General features: G+C 41.8%; 1 protein-coding gene across 1 annotated transcript in view; it reads left to right on the top strand.

The window, feature by feature from the left end:
- The window catches only part of LOC136626212 (alpha-2-macroglobulin-like protein 1), a 95,002-nt gene extending 71,422 nt beyond the window's left edge, over positions 1 to 23,580 (top strand). The window contains exons 26-36 of the mRNA XM_066601065.1: positions 4,779 to 4,935; positions 6,707 to 6,781; positions 9,219 to 9,381; positions 9,536 to 9,717; positions 10,792 to 11,007; positions 12,691 to 12,815; positions 17,817 to 17,907; positions 19,946 to 20,014; positions 21,724 to 21,826; positions 21,968 to 22,009; positions 23,464 to 23,580. Of these exons, the coding sequence (XP_066457162.1) occupies positions 4,779 to 4,935; positions 6,707 to 6,781; positions 9,219 to 9,381; positions 9,536 to 9,717; positions 10,792 to 11,007; positions 12,691 to 12,815; positions 17,817 to 17,907; positions 19,946 to 20,014; positions 21,724 to 21,826; positions 21,968 to 22,009; positions 23,464 to 23,483 (1,243 nt within the window). The 3' untranslated portion in view covers positions 23,484 to 23,580. The remainder of the gene's footprint in view (positions 1 to 4,778; positions 4,936 to 6,706; positions 6,782 to 9,218; positions 9,382 to 9,535; positions 9,718 to 10,791; positions 11,008 to 12,690; positions 12,816 to 17,816; positions 17,908 to 19,945; positions 20,015 to 21,723; positions 21,827 to 21,967; positions 22,010 to 23,463) is intronic.
- The last annotated feature ends 226 nt before the right edge of the window (positions 23,581 to 23,806 follow it).

Genomic DNA, 23,806 nt, shown 5'->3' with positions numbered 1-23,806 from the left:
TATTCATATTGAAATATGATATTATTTAAGCAAATTCATTATTAATCTGATCCTGCCTGCAATGTCTTATCAAATTTAAGAAGAAAAAAAAAAATTCCTAACTGCCCAAGCTCCTCACCCCCTCCTTTGTAGACAAAAGAAGGATGAAACATTACCTACTTTTACATTATCTAGCTCCACTCCTTCGATGCTGGTCGTTTGCATGTCTCTCCTACAGAACATTCTTTCAGAGACAGTGCAGTACTAACAGCATTTAGCAGTGATATAGACGTCCAACCAATTACAGAACTGACATTTACACAAAAAGCAAAAAAAAAACTAAAATATATCTTAAAAATCCCTATATGTTCTCTATTTTTAAGACCGTGTAATTCACATAATTCATTACAAATTTCTTATTTCATCAGCGTCTGTCTTCCTTTCTATGACACTGAATTTTATCTCTATGAAACAGAACAATAGCTAAGATATTAATAAGCAACTAAAACATTCAGACTTTAAACAGCATTAATTATTAGTAATTACTAGACGTATACTTCTCTCCTAGGCTGGTCTGTGTTGAGGGTGGAGGAACACCTCTTCCTATTGTTCTTCCCTCCCATCTCCTTACATCACCTAGCTCCACCCCCTGTGGTCTGGCTCAGCGTTTGGTCTTTCTTGCCTCATTTAGTTTCTAGCCACCGGACAGTATATACCATATAACACAAGTATCTCATGTGAAGTAGAAACTGGGATTGTATTTACTGTTCATAGAACTTCCCATATTGAACAAAGTATATATATATATATATTTAATATAATACAACATAGGGGCTTTTTCTTGTGCAGCCAAATATAACCAATTCTTAATTCAGATTTCTTTGCAAAGACAAGTAGGTCTTCTAAAGCCCAGTACTCCCCACCCTTTGAAATTTATCTTATCTTCTATAGAACACAGAAACTTGTCCAGACAGATAGCAAAGCTGTATAACTGGTTCCACTGCCTGTGACTATCTTCCTGGGCTGTCTATTTAAGATTAACCCAGAATGTAATACACTTGCCCCCACCTTACAAAAACTGCAAATTCACACTCAGTAAGGGGGGTTTTATTCATTCCTATACGGACTGATAATATGTGAAGTAGAAATTGGGATTGTATTTACTGTACACCAGACTTCCAATAATGAGCGAATTATGTATAGATAAGAAAAACTCTTAGTACCGCGGTTTTTACACAATTCGCTCAGAATAGGCTACCCAATGACAAACATAATACAACTTATGCCCATTTCCACCCACATACTTATATTCACCACTCCAGATAGCAACTATTATTACCGTGCATTGTTAAACCTTCTACCTTTCCTTAACTCATTGACTTGCTTTTTTTTCTATAACCTTCAGCTAAAATTGCTTACATCAACTTTACACTCAGGAAAAAAAAACAAAAAAAAAACCACCCAGTATATATATACTTCATTGTTCTTTTGAACCCCCACAGATGTGAGTGGGGTATAACTTTCTTACACTTAGAAATTAGACATTACAAGAACACTAAGACGTACAACAAAGATTAGTTTACATAACAACAAGACTTACAAGACAAACAATAGTGGTTATTTGTCACATAATTGTCCACAGATTTTGCATGAACTTACTTTATGTCCCAGAGGGACACAAACTATAAGAGGATTCCCTTTCTCTGATAACCCCTTACTGCCGTATCTATACTTGCCTTAATCCATCTGTCTAACATATTTTTATACAACCTTTTGACTATCTCTGAATCTTTTCCCCAAACTTGCTGGTCTAAGACTCCCAAAATTCTAAACACCTTACTACATTCTTCTTCCCACAGCTAACGTGCCTTCTTTGTCTTTTACTATTTCTCTAGCTGATTTCCATATAGGCATACTACTTGCCCTGTACGTTTCCCATATTGTCTGTTCCTTTATCTAAACCGGCGTTTCTGATATCTTTCATGCTTTTTCCCGTACTGTTACCAGAACTCATAGTTAAAGGTTCCCGTTTTTCTAAGTCCTATCTTTCTATATTTTATACACTTGTCTGCAATCGTCTCCCCCTTCCCTTTCTCACACAGCTTATGGCACACAGAACCTTATTTGTCACACAGGTTTCTATTTGTCACACAGGTTTCTATTTGTCACACAGGTTTCTATTTGTCACACAGGTTTCTATAGGTCACACAGGCTTCTATAGGTCACACAGGCTTCTATAGGTCACACAGGCTTCTATAGGTCACACAGGCTTCTATAGGTCACACAGGCTTCTATAGGTCACACAGGCTTCTATTTCACACAGTACACTAAGGACCCCTGGTCCTGGAATAATTTTACGGACTCCTTAAGGGGGGGGTTTAGGGGAGACCAGACCTCTCTTCTAAGGGAACTTCTGGTGATATTATAACAGACTCAGTAAAAGCAAATTATGGCTAACACGACACAGACTATCAACGTACAGATTTCAACAATTACTACAGGCAACATGGCAATATACACACAAGGGTTCTTCCGTCTAGCACGGTCACTAAGAACACCGTAAATAACAGGCAGAAGCGTCCTATATAACATACAGCAACTCACCCCCTGTCGACACGAGGACTGAATGAAGTCAGGAGAGCCCAGAGCTTGAGTGGCAAGTCAAGAGCTTACCGTATACCGGTGTTTTGTAGATCTGGGGTCCCGTGGCCTCTCGTCCGGCTGGTCGGCAGGTAGTGTAGTCAGGTATCGGCTGCAGGTAAGGAGTTAGCTTCTGCCCCACTTGTCGGGCGCCAAATAAACTGTGGGGGGTCTGGAACGCAGACCGAAATGCGAATGTTGCCTGTATCCAAATTAAGAGGAAATATTATATAGAGTACTCATAGTTGAGAACCATAATGACCCACTATACACAGACTTAGTAAATCAGAATGAATTCTGTTTATTGTTGTACTTTGCTAGTTTATATGCAAGTTGTAAAGAAGGCGTTTCCAATACCTAGTTTCATTCTACTTTTGCTGACCAAACCCTCATTCCAACAGATTACAATAGGGCTGTAAATCAAAAGCCTTTTAAACAAAAGGTATCAACAAAGCTGTTTGAACTATACATAAAACAATTACATGTGATAATAAAGGTTGTCTCCTGGCTGCCTGAGTACCTACTTAATCAGAATGTAATCTTAAAGATCCATCAACAATTTGCACATCAAAAGAGGGGACATTGTTTCTACTTTTCACATAGACAAAAACTGGTCCAGCCACCTACTGGGAGTCAGCACAAAGTTGGTAAGTTGGTATTCAGTAAGATAGCTGAATAAAATCTAATTAATCATACATTTAGTATTTTAAAATCAATATTCAAATAAACGCTTGAATATACCTTTTTACATATGGTTCTATATCCAAATTCTACTAGCAACTTCCGGAATGTTTTACATATAATACATAACATTATATAACCAAATAACTAATGTCACATTTATTACACTGTTTCCTTATCTTTCTTATGTTAGGTTATTGATTAATAATGATTGACCCCTATCATTAGTAATGCCCATCATTGATACTGAATGGTTATACAAAATCAACTCCAATGTAGAGCAATCAAGCCCATGAAATCTAGTTTCCCTTTGTTGATCAGGTTCTCCTATAGCATAGATTAAGGTGTTTCCAACTGAAACTTTCAGCCATTATTGCCAGGGCTTAATGGAAGTTATTGTTTTGAAACACCTAAAGAGACACATGTAGGAGAACGCTGCCATAGAGAATCATCTGTAATTAACTTTTTTTTAAATGAGAACCCTTCTTATTTTTCTAACTGCACTGACTGTCAACTTTATTAGAAGCACCCATCTAGTAGCATGTAGGACCCGGCTAGTCTAGCACTGATGACCAGGCCTCATTGGAAGTCACTCAGATCACTGAATTTTCCCTTGTGATGTCAATTTCCTGTGTAAATGATCCATGGAAACCTTGCTCTCTTAGGCCTCTTTCACACGGGCTTTGCGATTTTTAGCTGCCCGCAACCCGCCCGAAAACCAAGTTGCAGCTAAATCTCCGTGTATACACCACAGCCCGGAATTGCGTGTGTCAAGGGGAGAGACCTTAGTGCTACTAAGATCTCTCCTCCTCCCCTTGCCTGCTGCTAACAGAGATAGAAGCTCCCATAGAAGCCCACGGGAGCTGCCGGCAAGGGAAGGGGAGGGACTTTAGCAGCGCTTATCATGCTAAATTCCCTTCCCCTCACTCTCCAGCCTATGAGAGCTGCCAGCAAAAGAAGGGAGAGGGACTTTAGTAACCCAAGCTGCTGCTAAACTCCCTCCCACCTCCCTTTTCCGGTATCTCCCATAGGACACTATGGGAACGACTGGCGTATTTTGGCAAAAGATAGGACAAGTCGTGATTTCCGGACAGTGTTTTATCGTGGCAAAAAAACGCTTGCATGAAAGATGCCTTAATTTTATGCTGCATTTCGGGAGTCACTTGTTATATCCCCATACAGGGAAACGCCAATCATGAAAAGACTGATGACTTTAATAAAGTGGCATTCGGTGTATTGTATATTAGCCCGTCCTTTAACTAGTTACATTATCTCTTCTTGTGCCATAATTTATATTTTATATCTATGTTTTATCATTAAAGGTATGTTTATAATTGTACAAACAGCACCGCTCTTGTTCATGGGCTGTCTGGTGATACAAGTCATCCTCATTCAAGTCATAGTCATAGACAAAAGTGGTACTGTTTCCCGCACCATCCCTACAATGAGTTGCTAGATAAAATTGTCTCCTATTTCAGGCTCACCGCCTTCACACTGAGGTCCTTCAGTCACGCTAAAGACATCATCTACATCCACAATAAGCATATTGAAGATGCTGTAAAATGGTTGAGTAGCTTGCAGCAGCCCAGTGGGTGCTTTACAGAAGTTGGAAAAGTCTTTAATAACTACTTAATGGTATCTATGATTGCCTTATGTAACATTTACAAACATTTATTCATTCTGTGAGTTCATGAGGCACATCTGCAAATTAGCTGCATGGTTTTACGCCTACTTTTCTCTGGTTGATGTGAGATAATTTTTCATATTTTTTTCCCATGGAGCATTGCCTGAAAAAAAGCCTCCATAGACCCACTGGGTCTCTTCAATGAGAACAGGTACTTCCACCCACTGATGAATGTTTGAAAGAGACTTGAGTGGAAACCCTCATACTGTTATCTATAAAGCTTGCCATTTTGGACCACTTATCTATAATATTTGGAAAGGACGCCTTCACTCATAGTGTTTGGTGGCTTATTTAGAACTTTCCTTTCTTGAGTAGTGTTTTTCTTTTACTACACGTGCATTTATGTTTTTCTATAGTGAAGTCTATGGGAAAAGGATTGAAAAAAACACCATACCATATTATGCTGCGTTGTGAAAAAAAATGCAGCCGAAAGTGAGGAAATATGTCACGAAAAATGTGCTACTTGTGGTACATTTTATGACTCCCTATTTATGTACAGCTAACATCTGGCCGAGGATAAGATGCAAAAATTGCCAGGAAAAATAGTGTATTTTTTCCTAAATGCATTAGGACCTATTTATTATGTTTTGTAGGCCAGATTTCTGATGTACAAAAGCTTATGACACACTATAATTTGTAATTTATTGCTCTTTTACGCTGATTTTCACCACTTTTCTAAAAGTGGGTGTGGCAATGCTGGTCTCATTGGCTGAGCGCTGTGACCAATCACAGGCAGCGCTCAGCTGTCATTCTATGGCTGAGAGCTGCCTGCGATTGACTGAGCGCCAATGGGACCAGCGGTTTCTGGGGGTGGGGATTTTTCCATTCCCTGCCTCCAGAACACAGAAGAAGACTGCCGTTCCGGAGAGAAGAGCCGGACAGTTCTTCTAGCTAAGTATAATTTTTTTTTACCTTTTTCTACAGCTAGGGCTGATTTTCAGGGAAGGGCTTATATTTCAAGCCCCTCCAAAAAAAATAATTGCTGCAGGAGTTGCCTGCAATCCACCAGTTTCAATGAGGTTGCAGCAGTGCTGACCCCATTGAAAGCAATGGGATAGCATTGCGGACTTCTGCCACTTCTGGCAGAGGATTCCTTCATCCCTGCGGTCCCTGTGGGGATGAAGGAATCCTCTGCTATAGCTGTCATAGCTGTGGCAGAAGTCCGCAATGTATTCCTTATGTTTTCAATGGTACCGACGCTACTGCCGCCGGCCCCATTGAAAACACTGAGTGATATCACAGATGAGTATGAAACCATTGAGAACCATTGGTTTCATAATTATCGCTCTTAGGCTGGCTCCACACAGGCGATTTTGCTGCGAGAAAATCTCGGCAAAATCGCATCTTTATTCGCTGCAATTTGTGAGCGTCAGCGGTGCTTTTTCTGGAGGATAATCTCGCATCGCTGCCGCCCGCGATAAAATCACGCAACAAACTCGCACGATTTTTTATCGCATAAGTCAACGGGACTTTGTAATGTTAAAATCGCATCACGCGATAAAAAGAAACTTTTAGGGCTCACACTCACTTGTGTATGAACAGACTCCACTATAATCAATGTATCAAAGCGCTGCCGCCATGGAGGCGGAAAGGAACAGGGAGTGTTCACAGTAGGCAGACACTCATTCAAAAGTCATTCAAAATTTGCTGAAATCAGACAACCCATACTGCAACCTGTATGAGGTCAATAGTTTGTAATACATGATGTTTTTTTCTTAACAGAGCGACGCCGATAACAACGTCACACTTACAGCATATATAGCCATAGCTATGATGGAACACGGCCATATGTATGATGTGAGTCAGGTTCTATATGGAATTGTATATACTGAGATTTGTTACTGGGCCCTGAACCCAATGTGATGCACCCTTACCTACATACTATATTAAAAAGCTTGGCCAGGATTAGAGAAATATTGTTACTTTCTTGCAAACACACCTGACCGTTGGTTGTGACTGGCATTACAAGTGAACTCCATTGCAGTGAATGAGATGTAATACCACACCCAACCTGTGGATAGGTGCGGTGCTGTTTATGGAATTAAATAGCAAAAAAAGCAATATTTTTCTTATCATGGGAAACCCCTTTAACCTTACATATATTGACTATTTTTATTCAGTTTTTTTTCCATGAAAGGATTACAGGATTAACTAGGAAGGTAAAAAATGAATCCTATTCATATTCAAATAAAGAAACTGCCAACTTGCATATCTGGCAATCATTTCAGTCTTTTGGCTACTTGATAAGGTCCATAAGACGGCATAATTTCTAATATCCGGAAGAGAGGAATCCCAGTGGATTTGATCTATCCACACCTTAGTTTACAAATACAGTATATAGGCACCTATAAGACACTTGAATGGAAAAATTCAATTGACATGTCTGAAAATAATATTTATGTAAACTTCCCCTTCTGCTGTTAGTACCTGATAAAGCACGAAAGAGCAGTGTTGCATGAATGCTGCTTATCTCTTTGGCCACTTATCCATCTTAGACACCTAGAAGTCAAAGGGGCCAATGCCATGTCTTACCCATGCGGGTGTTGGTAAAGTGTTGCCTGTGACTATCAACCTAACCTGTGCTTTTGCTGCAGGCTTTGACAGACTGAAAAAACGTTGACACACTTCTGTTAGACTTCCTTGCCACCAGTGGTGGTGTTGCTGTGGCAGTTTCCTGCTTGTCTGCCTTGAGCTGCAGAGCTGAGATCCATTGTGGATCCATCCTCGTGGCCATACGGAAATGCTGTGCTGAAGCTGCTTAACAGTTTGTCCCGATAGTGCCGCATTTTAAGGTCCCTCTCCACTGCCGGAATGGGATCTGTCATTTTGTCCTTGTAGCAGGGTTCAAGGAGGGAGAAACATTCAGAAACAAATACATATCTACATAAAGATCATAAATAAAGTGTTTTATGTACACCAAATACCCAACCCTCTTTTTTTCTGAACATAGACCCCTGATGAGACTTGGTACAGTTGAAATGCGTTGGATCCATTCTTGGTCTATATTTATAGTGTGATATCTATCTATGGGGCTTTTTTTGCCCAAAGTTGTGGAGGGATGACCACATGCACTGACCCACCCCCATCTTCCTCTTCACAGGAAAAAAAATAGTTGGACATTAGTGCATTCAATATCTTGGTATTCTGTATCTAGTTGTTTCGACTGCCCGGTTGACCTCCATAAATGATCAAACAGTTATTTAGACTGATCCATGTGGCCTACTTTGGAAGGTGTGAGGGATTTGGCATGGGGTGAAATAGAGGGGTGTTGCTCATGGCCGACTGGTGCTGACTGAATACTGTGTGCATTGGTTTTAGTGCAGCAGCTGGGGTGCATTATAAGGACTAATGTATACCTACTGTAAGCTAGAAAGAATATGAGGAGTCACCTTGGCGTTTCATGACCTGCAGCCTTGTGCCTATATATGATCACCGAACTACTTGATGACCACTAATAAACTAATAATTTATAATATTGTAACCAGAAGAGTAACAGCTTTTGGCCTCCTTCACAAATAAATTTTCAATACATTTTAAAAGTGATCATGAAGACCACAGAGCAATACATAGTTGCCATACAGATTTGCCCACACTTAGCAATCTATCAATTTTGTTACGGATTCAATACATTATTGCAGCATGGTAGAAGGAATCTCAACAGACTGCAATTCACATCACAATCACTGGGCAGCCATGCATAGACTCCTATAGGATACACATCTCCTGGCATAGTATCTCAAAATTATGTTTTATTCAAAAATCATTCTTTTGAGCCACAAATCTTGGGACAACCTGAGCCAAGAGGTAAGGTAAGGAGGGACACATTTTATTCCAGAGTTGCCCATTTAAGTATTATAACTAGAGATGAGCGAGTATACTCGCTAAGGCACTTTACTCGAGCGAGTAGTGCCTTAGCCGAGTATCTCCTCACTCGCCTCTAAAGATTCAGGGGGCGGCGGGGGGCGGGGAGCAGCGGGGGAGAGTGGGGAGGAACGGAGGGGAGATATCTCTCTCCCCTCCGCTCCCCCCTGCTCCCCGCCGCAACTCACCTGTCACCCGCGGCGGCCCCTGAATCTTTAGAGACGAGCGGGGAGGTACATAGCCGTCCTTTTTACGGCCTTCAGGTTGTTTGGGTTGTTTTTGTTGTGTAATCTTATTCTGATCTAAAACCAATTATATGTGACACTTACTTTCCAAATCTGGTACTCTCTGCCCTCATTTGTCATGTTTATAGGGTTCGGTTATTGAGAATGCATTGAAGTGTCTAAAGAACGCAGTTGATGATGTGAGAACTACTTACACTCAGGCTCTCCTTGCCTATGTATTTACTTTATCAAATGATGAAGATCAAAGGAAACATATGCTGGCAACCCTTGATAAGGCTGCTATAAGGGAAGGTAATGGAATTGTACACAAGTTTCATCGGATAATTATAGTATATGTTGTACATACTATTGCTGGGACTTCAGTGCTCTTTGTTTTATAATCTCACAATTCTAGTTCTAATGTTTGTATCTACCAAGGTAAAAAAAAATGTATTATTTTTCATAGATGGGAACAAGTATTGGGCAGCATATGAAAACAGTAATGGAAATGTCGAGATTACCTCATATTATCTCCTTGCACTACTCTCGGATCAAACAACTTCACAAAAAGACTTCGAAGAAGCTACTCCCATAGTCAACTGGATTATCAAATGGCAGAGATCGCAGGGAGGCTTCCCATCCCCTCAGGTTTACCTAACACTATATAAAGACAATCTGAATATTTAACCTTTATCATATAGTATTGTTATCGTAATATTGCTAATTGGTATGTTTTTAGGTATCCAAATTGTTAATTGCTTGAGCAATGAGGATGCTTACAAATCACACACACCAGAGGTGATTAGAAACTCTCTCCCTTTATTAGTGGTACATTCCATTATATAGGGTAAAAGTAAGAACAGAAAAACCTTCTGTCATATGTAATAGGCTTCTCAAAACAAAATGTACAAAACAATAGCTGGCTGTATCATGGCTACAGCACGGCCAAAAATTGCGAGACAAGAGGCAGCCGTGACCAAGTCTGAATGCCTGTTCAGATGGCCGAGGCTGTGGCGCATATATGCTGCAGCCCTGGAATACCATCGGTTGGGTGGTGTGGTGTGGGAGTATAGCTCTGCTAAACTCCAGCCCCCTCTCGGTCCCTGACGGCTTATGACAAGGGAAGGGGACAGGAGCTTTGAAGATCTAGTACCTCACCCTCTCCACTCCAGCCTATGGGAGCTGCTGGCAAGAGGAAGGGGCTCTTGCTCTGTCCCGCCCCCTCCCATTGCAAACAGGCAGCAAGGGGTGGAGAGGGGGAAAGAATGGAAAGGTAGTGGTAGTTTAGCAGTCACTCTCCCACCTCCCTTCTCCAGCTGCTGTCATAGGCTCCCATAGGAGTCTATGGCAGCGGCTGCTGTATTCCGGCTGAATATAGTTCTAGAACAATCTTTACTGGCCGGCGTAAAACGTCCAGTCAGAATGTGCACTGTATGTGCTATCTTTGCCGGCCAGACGTTTTTACGCTTCAGGAATACGCTCATCTAAACTGATGCATTGGAAACCAATGCATCAGATGGGTAGTGTATATCGTCCAGCCATGAAAACATGGCCGATATACGCTCCATGTCAAAGAGCCCTAAAGCATACAAGATGGAAGATGGATACAAAATCGATACATATTTATTGTTCTAACAGTATTTTACAATATTTAGTAGCTCATTATTTTGTCTTGCGTTAAACTATTGATGGCAATTTCTAAAGATGTTCCCTGTCTTACAGGATACGTCAGTGGCACTTCAAGCATTGACAAAGTATGTAAAAGCAACCTACACTGACAATCAAGATGTAACATTGACAGTAAGGTCACTATCTGGATTTAATAAGCACATCCATATAGACAAAGAAAACAGTCTCGTTACGCAAAGAGAGATATTACCAGATATACCTGGAGAGTATACACTGACCGCTACAGGGACAGGCTGTGCATATATACAGGTAAGGGAAGGGCATTGGTTTAGTGTCAATGAAATTTAACATGACAATTTTCAGGAACAGGAAAGATTACAATGAAATATAACACCTAATTATAGATAACACGGGATCCACAGCTTACAATAAGTGATGGTCACAGCTCACCTCCTCTCCCTCCCTGCATAATGACGTCTGCACAGGCCACAAAGCAGACCCACAACACTCTCCCAAAGAAGCCAATGAGTCATTTCAGGTCTACAGGTCCCTGAGTCCACGTGGCAGCAAATACCTGAGCAGCTGTTAACAGCAGCTCAGACAGGGTGGCTGCCTTTATAATCCTGTATAAATAATAACATTTAAAAAACAATCTACCATCAGAAAATGGCAATGAGACAATGGGGCTTATTTAATGATGTTTAAAGTTAGACAGTGCAAACTGAGACTAGACGGTCTGTGGCAGGATTATTATAGTAGCTCTGCTGAATGATAAACCTGTTGACCTTTAGGACTGTCTAGTCTAAATGTAAACCACCTATTAGTTGGTTTAATTTTCATCCAAAAGTTGCGCCAACATTTTGGAACAATTGTTGGAAATGTAGCACAATTTTGGGCACACCCTTTTTCAGACAAGTCGGGAAAAGTGTCCAAAAGCATCTAAAAACGCTAAGATAAAAAAAAAACCTCCCATGTGAATAGACCCATTGCAGACAATGGATTCTATTTTTGTGCATCGCGCAACGCACAAAACTCATGCGTATCAAGAGTATTGGCCATGTAAATACAGCCTAAGTGAGCAAGTGTTACCTTATTTCTTTCTGTATGAAACTCCTGTCATCTTTTTCCTCAGATGGTCATGTGATCTCAATTCTAACCAGCTCAGATCTGCTTGGGGGTTATGGATTTCTTTTCTAGTCAGTTTATCAATCTGTGTGATGCCATTACATGAAACGGTTTGAAAGAGAACACAGGCACTCCTGTAACAGTTACTGACAATGATCACACAACTCATGTCACACAGTTATAACAGAGACTATCACAGCTCATCCTCCTGATTATATACTTATGTACTGTAGTTTATTTAGGTGAATATAGAAGGTAATGATAATTAAACTGTCCCCCCTGCAGGCATAAATGGTATAGCCTTAACAAATGCTGATTTGATGCATCATGGGATTAACTGAAAGTGAAAGTAAAAAAATCTTGTTCTCAAGATAGCGGCTGATAAGTAGCAGGCAGGGGGGCTGCACTGCATAGAATTGGCTGAAATACACAATGGACACTTCCTGAGTGTGGTGGGCAATCAGATGCATGGAAAAATGTGCTATAATTGGAGTGGTCCTTTGATGCGTACTAATAAAAACTGTGCCCCTTTCACTATTATACAATACTACCACTGAATAGTCTCTGCGTGAGGGTCCCTATATACCATGGCCCAAATAGCTGTGCCTACCAGGGTCCTTAAGATCCAGCAGCTGACAATATTACTTTGCAATCACTTGCTGTTGGAGTTCATACATTATAGGAATAGTTGACAAATAAACTATTCGTCTTTCTATATGATTTTCACTAGTTTCCCAATGCAGTATAGTTTCCCTCTACATATTTAAAGGCAATGATACATTTTTATTTTTCATGTTTTTTTACAATTGTGCCATACTCGAAAGCGAAAATTGTATTTATACTATTATAATGTCCCTCTATTTGCAGACGCATTTGAAATATCATACCCCTCTCACAAAATCGGATGCCTACTTCACCCTCAATGCCACTACAGAGCCATCAGTCTGCACCGATGAAGCGAAGGCAGGGTTGGACATACTAGTGGAGGCCAGGTAAGAAATAGCTCATTAAAAAAGCTGACTTTTTTAGAGGCAGGGTTGTCATGGAGGGAGAAACTCTTGAAATCTAAAATGCTTTAATTCGCCCTACAGTTTAGGAAGAGCTCTGTTCATTCTGCAGGAAGAGGACATTAGAATTTTTGGCAAACAGAGCTCATTCTAGTTCAAATGGCTATAGCTCAGGTTCTATCAGTGCTACAGATGTGCTTTTGGTGTCATTTCAAAAAAACAAGTATTTTGGTAGCACTTTCTAATGATCTAGTATAGGTTCGGAGACTCTCTACTCCAATCAGTGCGGGCCGGAAGCGTGGTCAGGGAAAGCCAGAGGTCGGTACATGGGGAGTATTGGTTCGCAGTACGAGAGGAGCAGGCAGGTAGCGTAGTCAGTGGAAGCCAGAAGTCAGTACACAGAGCAGCTATTTGTTGAAGAAGCAGCAGAAAGAAGAGGAGCTTGATTACAGCCTGGGAGCGCAATAATCACGCAATGAGGGAGACACCAGGCCAGGCTTATATAGGGCATCTAATCAGAAAGATAGGGAGGAGCCAAAGAGGAAAGCAGGAACTAGAGTAACAGGAGGAAGGAATGTTCAGCAAAGAAGCTATCGAGGGCTCTGAATAGCTCAGTAGGATGGTCCATCACCTAGAGTACAGGAGCTCCTGGGTTCAAGTCCTAACACACTTACAAAATGATAGATACAGCTGTTTAAAATGAAATCAGGAATCCTGAATTTGCAAATGTCACTTTTTAGTATGTAGAGGAGAAAAGGAGGGCTAGGGGGAAGAGAAGTCCGCATTTGTGATTGTCTTGTCTCTCCCCCTGTCCCAGGGGAGGTGTGACATGGACTTTTCTTCAAGTTATCACTCCCTCACCAGAGAGCAAATTTGCTCTCTTATTGTTACAGAAAAAAAGGGAAAGATGAAGACTTGCTTGTCTCATCACTCCTCTACACTGTTTAAGCTTGCAGATGCTATACTCATTGCTCACCGCAGCATCTAAATGTTTTTACAGAACCTTTCAATTTATTTATTTTTTTTTACACCAGGCTTTAAATAATGAAAAACGTAAAAAAGAACTATGCATTATTGGTATAGACACACCCATAACAACCAGTACTATAAAAAGGTACATTATTTAACCAGCACAGTAAATTCTTTAGGAAAAAAAGGAAAAAGAAAATGCCAAAATAACCATTCTCTGTTCATCTCTCTTCGCCAAAGCAGGAATAAAAAAAATAATCAAAAAGTGGTGTATATACCTCAAAATGCTACTAGTAGAAATCTATAAGTCATCCTGAAAAAACAAGCCTTAGGCCTCATTCAGACGAGCGTGTATTCGCACGCACATACACACGCACAAAATTGCGCATCCATGGACGTGCCAAAACACGCGTGAATGAAAGTCTGTGCCCATTGCTTTCAATGAAAGCAATGGGCTGCCGGCAACCTCTGCAGTGATTTTCGGGGGAAGGGCTTTAACCCTTTGCAATCCAATTTTGGATTCAGAGTTTCCTAGCGGGCTTTCTCTTTCTGCCATTATACAATGGCACTGTCTGCTGGCTAGAGCCAGTACTGTAGTATATGACATGCTGGAGAGGCCCCCAACAATAGAGCGGCCGGCAATATACAGTAAGAATACCCTGCCGGATGTCTTCTGACATCAGAGCTGCACAACCTTCAATAAGAATATAGGAAGACGTCAGACAGTGGATTGGAAAAGGTTAAATATAAGGCTAGATGCGCCTTAGCCCTAACAGCGGCAGAGAGGTGAGTATATATATTTTTTAATTTTTTACACAAGCTAGGGATGATTTTCAGGGAAGGGCTTATATTTAAAGCCCTTCCCCAAAAATCACTGCAAGGGGTTGCCTGCATCCCATTGCTTTCAATGGGGCACCCGGCAGCAATGGCGGCCCCATTGAAAGCAATGGGAGAACATCGCGATCATCTGCCACTGCTGTCACATCATAGGAAACCAATAGTTCTAAATAAACGCATGGTTTTGTGCGCACCTATGTACGCACATAAACACGCTCGTCTGAACGAGCCCTTATACAGCTCTGTCAATAAGATAAGAATGCTACGGTCTTGGAATATAGCGCCACAAAAGTCTTTTGTAGAAAAAAAGTGTTTATATTGTGCAAAAGTAGTAGAACATAATAAATCTCTATAAATTTGGTGTTATCATAATCATAATGACCTGTAGAATAAAGTTAACAGCATTCATACCACATGATGAACGCCATAAAAATACATCCCACAAAAAATGGTTAAATTGCTTTTTTTCCCATTGCTCCCCAGCAAAAAAATAACACAAAATATTCAAAACATTATGTGTACCCAAAATAAGTTCTTATAAAAACTAGTACACATCCCGCAAAATAGGAAGGGTCATACAACTACATTGGTGAAAAAATAAAAAAGTGATGACTGTTGGAACACAAAAGGGTGCATGATTAACTAGTTCTTAAGCCTAAAATTAGTTGTTGGTTAAAATGCAATTAAGACGATTAAATTCCGTGGCAAATAGATTTACATGAGACATAAATTCAAAATCTACAAAAAAGTGAGATTTTTTCCAAATTTAATGTGACTGTTCAGAGGTTAAAGAGTAACTGCACTCTCACCCAAGCACTGTGCGTCTTCAGCCATCTTCGCTGCTCCCCTCGGCAGCAGAAGACTGACGCACGGCAGCCACTGCTTTTGAGTAATCCTCAGGTGTCTCAGCAGCGTGAATCCCACTGATCAAATCTTTTGGTATGTCTCACTGACATGTCAAAAATCTGTAAAAAAGTGCAGTTACTCTTTAACATTAAACATTTCACCTACTTACTAATGGTTGCAACCAATATACAATTCTAAATAATGAATTAGCGCGTATTCACACACAACGGAAAATTTACAATTACGACACTCCAATTCCACAATGCAATCGAAAGTGAAATCTGCACTTTACTTTGCTCTGGATTGTGGTGTGTATATAGTTGTAGAATCTACTCATTGCATCAAAGTGAATGAAATGAATGCTGAAAGTCCGCTGCACATTCCATACAGCTAGAGCATTCTGTGCATTGAGAAATCTACAGCCTTCAAAGAATCTGATTTTTTTCAGTTTTCGTTCTACCGTCACTCATCGTCTTTCAGCATGCTATTGTTTCAGTTATATCCTGCTCTCTGATGACAGGCTGGGTGTGAAGAACAGAGCGATCCAGCTCTGTTCTCCATACCCCGCGCGGAGCGCTCGGCTGTATAACAGCCGGGTGCTCTGTACAGAAGACAGCTGAATGCAGAAGACAAGCGGGGACACCCTCTTCTGCATCCTCTGCTTCGAGCGCTCGGCTGCATGACAGCCAGGCACTCCCAGCGGGGAACAGCTGGATGCAGAAGACAAGCAGGGAAACCCCGCTTGTCTTCTGCATCCTCCGCTGGGAGTGCTCGGTTGTATCACAGCGTTAGAGCAATCATCTTGCGCTGTAAATGACACAACAATTATTACTCAATAGTCGCTTAAAGGGGTTGTCTCGCGGCAGCAAGTGGGGTTATACACTTCTGTATGGCCATATTAATGCACTTTGTAATATACATCGTGCATTAAATATGAGCCATACAGAAGTTATTCACTTACCTGCTCTGTTGCTAGCGTCCTCGTTGCCATGGTTCCGTCTAACTTCGGTGTCTTCTTGCTTTTTTAGACGCGCTTGCGCAGATGTATCTTCTCCCTTCGGCTGGTCTTGGAAGCATCGGCGTTTTGGCTCCGCCCCCTTTGACGCATCATCGCGTAGCTCCGCCCCATGACGTGTGCCGGTTCCAGCCTCCTGATTGGCTGGAATCGGCATGTGACGGGGGCGGAGCTACGCGATGACGCGTACAAGGGGGCGGAGCCAAAACGCCGATGCTTCCAAGACCAGCCGAAGGGAGAAGATGCATCTGCGCAAGCGCGTCTAAAAAAGCAAGAAGACACCGAAGTTAGACAGAACCATGGCAACGAGGACGCTAGCAACAGAGCAGGTAAGTGAATAACTTCTGTATGGCTCATATTTAATGCACGATGTATATTACAAAGTGCATTAATATGGCCATACAGAAGTGTATAACCCCACTTGCTGCCGCGAGACAACCCCTTTAAAAGACATCTTTTGAGCGATAATCGTTGTGTCTAAATGGGCCTTTACATGGCAGGCATGGAGGCCTTTGTCAGATTTAGGGCTGCAATGGGAACCCATTGGTACCCTGCGATCACACAGCAGTGTGCTGATAGGTGACAGAGCCCTCTCTCCTGTAATTTGCTTACATGCTGCAGTTGCTATTGATTGTAAGGGTTTAAACTGCCAGGATCTGAGGTTTCTCTGTTCCTGGTATACTGTGACCTAAGAAAAAAACAAAGCAATTCTATGGCAGTGAGCAGCGGTATTAGTGTATCCCACCAGAAAGTCCTGCCCGAGTCAGGATTGGCAGGGGGGTGACTCCACCTGTACCTGATTGGCTGCGCAGATGCCTTGTGTGGAGGTCCTGGCAGCCCAGTAACGCAACGCAGCAGCTGCAAGTGAAAGTCATTTCCCTGGCTGCCTTTACAAGGCAGTACACAGCTCAGTGCACAGCTCTAAGTCCCTTCCCCAGTGGCGGTTCAGAAGGCAACACTCCGCTCTGTGCCCACCTCAAAGGTCCTTCCCCGGCAGTGGCTCTGAACACAGCACCCCGCTCTGTGTAGAAGAGCAGAGCGGGGTCGGCATGACAGAGGCCACATTGTCCTGAAGCGCCTTTGGCAGTGGCGCCGCTAAAGGCGCTGCACCCCCCTACAGATGCCCTTTCGATTGTGTTCGGGAGCAGGGAGGACACAGTGGCAGGGGTCCTGGAAGTCCCACACTCCCTCTGCAGTCAGCAGGAGCGCAACATGGCCTGACGGCAGTGAACAGGGGCTGCGTACTATCATACAGTCACGTGTGTAAAACCATTCTCTAATTAATAATCTTTTATTGTGCTTGGTTTATTTTATTACAGTTATTCGGGTGAAAGGACCACAACCAACAGAGTAATAATAGAGGTGCAAATTCTATCAGGATTTCTTCCTAGTAAAACAAGCATTGAAAAGGTAAGGCACAAGCATCCTACTCCAAACCTTCTAATGCTGTAGTGTTGGGCACAATGACAATATGGCTCTATGAAGGCCTTTCTCTATAAAGACTCGCTGCTAATCCGCTTCTATACTTTAGGCCAGCTGCACACGGGCAGATTTGCATTGCAGAATCTGGAGCAGGCGTCCGTCTCCGGATTCCGCAGCAAATACCGCCCATAACATGCTATTGAAAATCACTTGTTCCTGCACACAAGTGGAAATCAATTGCAGAGCATGTTCTATTTTTGCACGAATTCCGCACGGATGACTTCTATTGAAGTCAATGAAAGCTGTCCAATCTGCAGCCCTTCCGCAATGACATTACGGAAAGGTCGCAGATTCCGCTTCATGATGTGGGAGAATCAGAGGCTTAAAAAAATAAAATCTGTACTGTGCATATCCAACGGCTCGCCATTCGCAGTACAGAGAAGATAGAAGAAAGGCAGGAATGCGTCTGGGTCAAATTCCGCTGCGGAATTCCAGGTGCGGAATCTGACCCACCCATGTGCAGCCGGCAAAGTAAACCTACTGATAGTTAAAGGTATTCACCTTTTAAGATCAAGGTTTAATCAACCAGTCAAGGGGCTGTCATTCAATGCTGAGCGCTGCCTCTGATTGGTCACAGTGCTCAGCCAATCAGAGGCAGCACTTCAGGAGGCGGGGATTTTCAATGCCCGGCCAGAAGAACAGCAGAAGAAGAGTGCGGGGATCTGCAACAAGACTCGCTGGAGATGACAGCGCTAGTAAGGTGATATATTCTTTTTTTTTTTTCTTTCTACCTTTATTGAATATTTTCAAAGGGGGCTTATATTTCAAGCCCCCCACTCACCCCGAAAATCCTTGTCGCAGAGTCTCCCCTGCCACTGCTCTCACAGCAGTGGCAGAGGATCGCGATCCTCACTCATTGATTTTAATTTGGCTGGCGCTGCTGCCACCGGCCCAATTGGAAACAATGGGCGAGATCGCAAAAAAAAATGGACATGCCGCAATTTTGTTTTAACACTGCATTGCAAGCGTTAAAACATCGCAAATGTGCATGGAGCCATTGGAAGCCACTGGCTTCATAATTTTGTGATTTCTCACAGCGCTGGAAAATTGTGCGATTCCCTCGCCAGTGTGAAGCCACTCTCAGAAGCGCCGGCGAAAATCCGTGGTGGAAAATCCATCCCATGTTGGACATACTCTAATTGTGTTACTTTGGCAAACACAAGACTGTTTCTAAAGTATGGGGGAGATCCGATAGTAACAATTGAAAAAATTAGATGATTCACTTACTGTACAACAGACCAATTTACCTGTCAGAGTTTCATATTTTTGTAGCAGAGACATAACTTGAAGCTTCTGGGCCCCAATGCAAAACCTGTAACAGGGCACCCAACTATAGTGGTTTATTCATAGTACTCGACTCCCTATATGGAGAAGAGAGGTCTAATGATCCCCCTAAGGGTCCTGAACCCGGGTGCAACCGCATCCCTTGCATCCCCTATAGTTACACCCCTGAGTTGTACTATAGTAAGTTTTTTCTTTTTGAAATTTTTCTTTTGTTATATTTTTACACCTCATATTAGGATATAATTGCCTATTTTTTTTAGTGTACCTAAAAAGGAACCAGTCACTACTTATCAGCACCATAAACTAAATAATGTGCTCATAGGTCAGATCCCTGGGAGTCCGGGTATGTACAATTTATACCCTTCCAGCTCCTTGTTCCCACTCTGTTGCCCAAGGAAGTCATCGTGCAGACAGTGTAGGCATCTTTGCAGATTCTTCGTGTGCGCTCCCAGTGTTTTCGCACAGCCGGCAGAGATGAGTCCACTGCACTGTCTACATAATGACTTTTATGTGCAACAGAGAGAGAATAGGGAGGCAGGTAGGTATAGAAAGTATATCCTGGACTCCTTGAGAACCTGCCCTGTGAACACCAGAACTTAGGTTATGGTGCTATTAGGTTGTGACAGCCTCCCCCTTAAGTTTAATACAAAGGCATATAAACTGTGTATTTCTTTTCTTGTAGTTAAAAGACAATCCTATTGTGGAAAGAACAGAGATCACACCAGATAAAGTTACAATTTACCTGGAGAAGGTAAGATGTATTATATGTATTTCTCTTATGTTTTATGTGGCCTTAGGATTTTTTCATCACGTCTCTATCATTCACTATGGATTCAGTTAGTGGCCTGTGACTGAAAAGGGTTAACTGCTGACTTGCTTCTGTTTCTCTCTCCTGCTAACACTCTTGCATAAACGTGATTTATTTTACCTTCTCTGTTCTCTCCCTTTCTTTCAATAATCTTGGTTTGTTAGTACTCACATTTGATGTTCTTCTTCCCACCGCACTGGCTAGAGTAGATGGTTGCTTTCTTCCTCTCGGTCTCTATCTCAGGTTCCTTTGGACTAGACTCTCTCCAGGCCTGGACTAAACTAGCTAACCATGCCCACTCTCTACCTTTTATACATTTTCCTGTCTACCAATTCCGAGCTAAGGGAAAGCTAACTAGCCAATCCCCAATCCAGCTAGGGGTGACTGACAGGTGTGAAAGCAGGTTAGGGTATAGTCTACAAAGTCATGCAGTGCTAGGTAGTAAGAACACCAGACATTAACACATTATTCACCATTTACAGTAATACACACAATTTACACAGGTTTATCCACACATTATATGGGGTAGTAATAGCAATGCTGGGGGACCCCAACTCTGGGAGTAAAGTAAAGTAACGTAGCCTTGCAGGAGCTTTGGTGAACCAAACGACTAAATCTGTTAACTGAAATACGCAATCACTGTTCCCTTTACAAATTATAAGCACAGTACCTTTGGGGAGGCTGTATAGTAAGTCAAAATGAGTAATGCTACTCGCTGGTGAAGCTTGGTGAGTCTGGATGATGGTTCTCTCTCTCTTTCTTTCTCTCTCTCTTTTTTTTCTCTTTTTCTCTCTTTCTCACTAAAACAAGGTACATGCTGTTGAGTAGGTGAAAGGATGGTTTCTGAGTGTGTGACTAAACTGCCAAATATGAAGGAGGGAGCATGATGGTCTGGGGCTCTTTTGCAGGATCCACAGTTGGCAATTTTCACAGGTTGATTGGCACATTGGACAAAAAGGACTACCACAGCATTTTGATAAGCCATACAATACCCTCTAGTGTACACCTAGTTGGTCAGGGGCTCATATTACAGCAAGACGAAGATCCAAAACATGTACCTAGGTTATATCAGAACTACTTAAGAAGATAAAAAGAAGCTGGTAGGCTTCAAAGATTGGAATCGCCTGCACAGTCTTCAGACTTATACCCCCTTGAGCTTGTTTCGGATGAACTGGACAGTAGGGTGAAAGCAAAGCAACCTACAAGTGCAGAACATTTGTCCGAAAGGGAATTTTTCAGATAGAAAGGGATAACAAGTTAAGACTGGAGGGGGGGCTACCTAAACAATGAATAAAACAAAAAAGTAATTGCTTCTTTAATGCACACCAAACTCCTCACCTGACTCGCTCGGCTATTTCATGGCAAGAAATAATGCACTTTCATTGACCTGCTTACTGCGCATGTTGCCTTATAAAGACATCAAATTGATATGAAGACAAATCACGTACCTCACAGGGCCAAATGGTTATTCAAATAGGAAATCAAAGCTATCAAACCATCTACTACAAGTTTCATATTGTAATTTCTATAATACTGTCATTATAGGGGTTGGGCACTGTGTTAGCGGTTAGGCCTGCTACCCTTGTAGTTAGAGGACATCCGTACATGTACATTTTTGAAGTTTTTTTTTTTGTTCTATTGCTTGTCCACAGCTCACCCATGAGGCTGAAAGTTTAAGATTCTCCATGAAGCAAGAATTCTATGTAAAAAATCTGCAAGCAGCAAAAGTGAAGATTTATGACAGCCATGTTCCAGGTGTGTAGCAACCCAAATTAAAAATATTCATGTATATCTTCTATATTAAGTCTAAGAGACCCATTTAAACTGAACATTTGGTTAACTTGTATCTCCTTAGCACTTTATCATGAACTTGTATTCTGTTTCTTCCCATTCTAGATGAGCATGCAGTGACTGCATACAATTCCCCCTGCAGTACAGGTACTTACTATTGCCATATGTCTATAGCCAATTCTTTTCTCTTAATATAGACTTAAAGGGGTATTACCATCTGAGACTTTTATGGCATATCCACAGGATAAGCCCTGAAGGTCTGATACATGCAAGGCCCACCTCTGGGACCCATACCTATCTCTAGTTTTGGCCCCACACCTTCCAGCCCCTTTGGCTAAATATAGAATTGCCAGAAGTTACAGAAACAGCTGAGTGGCCTGTTTCCGTAACTCCCATTCACTTCTATGAGTGTTATAAAAACAGCATAGCGCAACTTGCTGAGCTGTTCCCATATCCCGATTATCTCCATACGACCACATTCAGCCCAGCAGGGGCCAGAACTAGAGGTGGATGCAGGTCCCAGAGGTGGGACCTATATATGTATCAGGCTTTCCTTGCATATCTCAGATGAACTACCCTTTTAAAATCCAGTGTATATTACCGGTATGTTTTTCTGCCAATTGGAGGTCATTGTGCAGTAGATGTGTTCAAAAGAATGGATTTTGGTTATGCAAGTATAAGATTAGAAGAGAATGAACAGACAGATTGCTGCTTTGACTCCAGTGTCTCTAAATCCACTTGGTGCTCCTTTAAAGTTTGAAAGATCCTTTTCTTTTTTCATCATCTTATAATTCAGTCTAGGCCCAAGACAAGGTTTAATCTGAAGGTCGGCTTTCATGAAAGGTTAATTGCTCACATGAAGTCACTGCTCCATTAAAGGGGTTGTCTTGCTTCTACAAAACTGTTTCTCAGTTTAAGTCAGCCCAGGAATCAGCTGATTTCTGCAAGCTCAGTTTCTGAAATCCCCAGCAGTCAACGGTTATTGCCAAGTGAAGCTACTACTGACCATGTATTTTCCCTGTAGTGGAGTATTACACGCTGCTGTCCATTCAGCTGGAAGACCAACTGTGTAATGAATGGAACTAAAGTTGGGGTTGCTCTTCAGGGCTCTTTGCTTTAATTCACATGACACCATTTTATTCTAATACGGCATATGAGTCTAATGTTTCTCCTTGTGGAGAGCACCACAAGAGTGTAGTGGGTCTTATAGGCAATACAATGCTTCCTGGGAAAAAGCTATACAAAAGAATGATGGAATAATCTTCCACTGGGCCACTTGTTGGAAGGTACCTTATACCCTTTTCACAAGCCTTGCAACATGACTAGGGATATAAGCCAAACCAGTTCTTTTGATCTTGCCCCTCATCAGGATAGAGTAGCGGGATGGCCTCTTATCCAGCCAACCAGAAATCCACTGGGCACATTTGGGATGAAGTAAATCAGGCAGTGTGTAATGGTGGTACTACCATCAAAGATTTGTGGGCTGTATGACAGTAATTTGCGGTCCTTAGACAGCAATATGGAGGTGCAGTCATGTACATAATTTATTGCTTATTACTTTTTTATATGTTTTCTGACCTAAGATTTTTTATTCTTCTTAGAAAGTGAAAAAGAGCATTGAAAATGCTGCATCTCAAGGCAAGAGCTGGTCATATGAAGATCCTAAGATCCTATCTAACAAAGTGTTAAATTGCATTACAATAAATAACAAAATCGCCCTTTATTGAGAAATGTCTTTTCTTGTAACAAGATGTCTACAGTCATTGCATGTGTTGTACCACTGCTTATTTCAAAGTATCTGCCCAATGATAATTAATGATGTGAACATTCCCCCCATCCTCCCACCACTAATTGACAGGTTTCTCCATATTACGGAGCAGATCAAATTTGTCTAAATTGATCACTACCAAAAAAAGGTGCAACTTACACCAGAATTCTGGAACA

Source organism: Eleutherodactylus coqui, chromosome 4 (genome assembly GCF_035609145.1).
Source record: "Eleutherodactylus coqui strain aEleCoq1 chromosome 4, aEleCoq1.hap1, whole genome shotgun sequence".
NCBI classification, from domain to species: Eukaryota; Metazoa; Chordata; class Amphibia; order Anura; family Eleutherodactylidae; genus Eleutherodactylus; species Eleutherodactylus coqui.
This window is presented reverse-complemented; position numbering and strand designations above follow the sequence as displayed.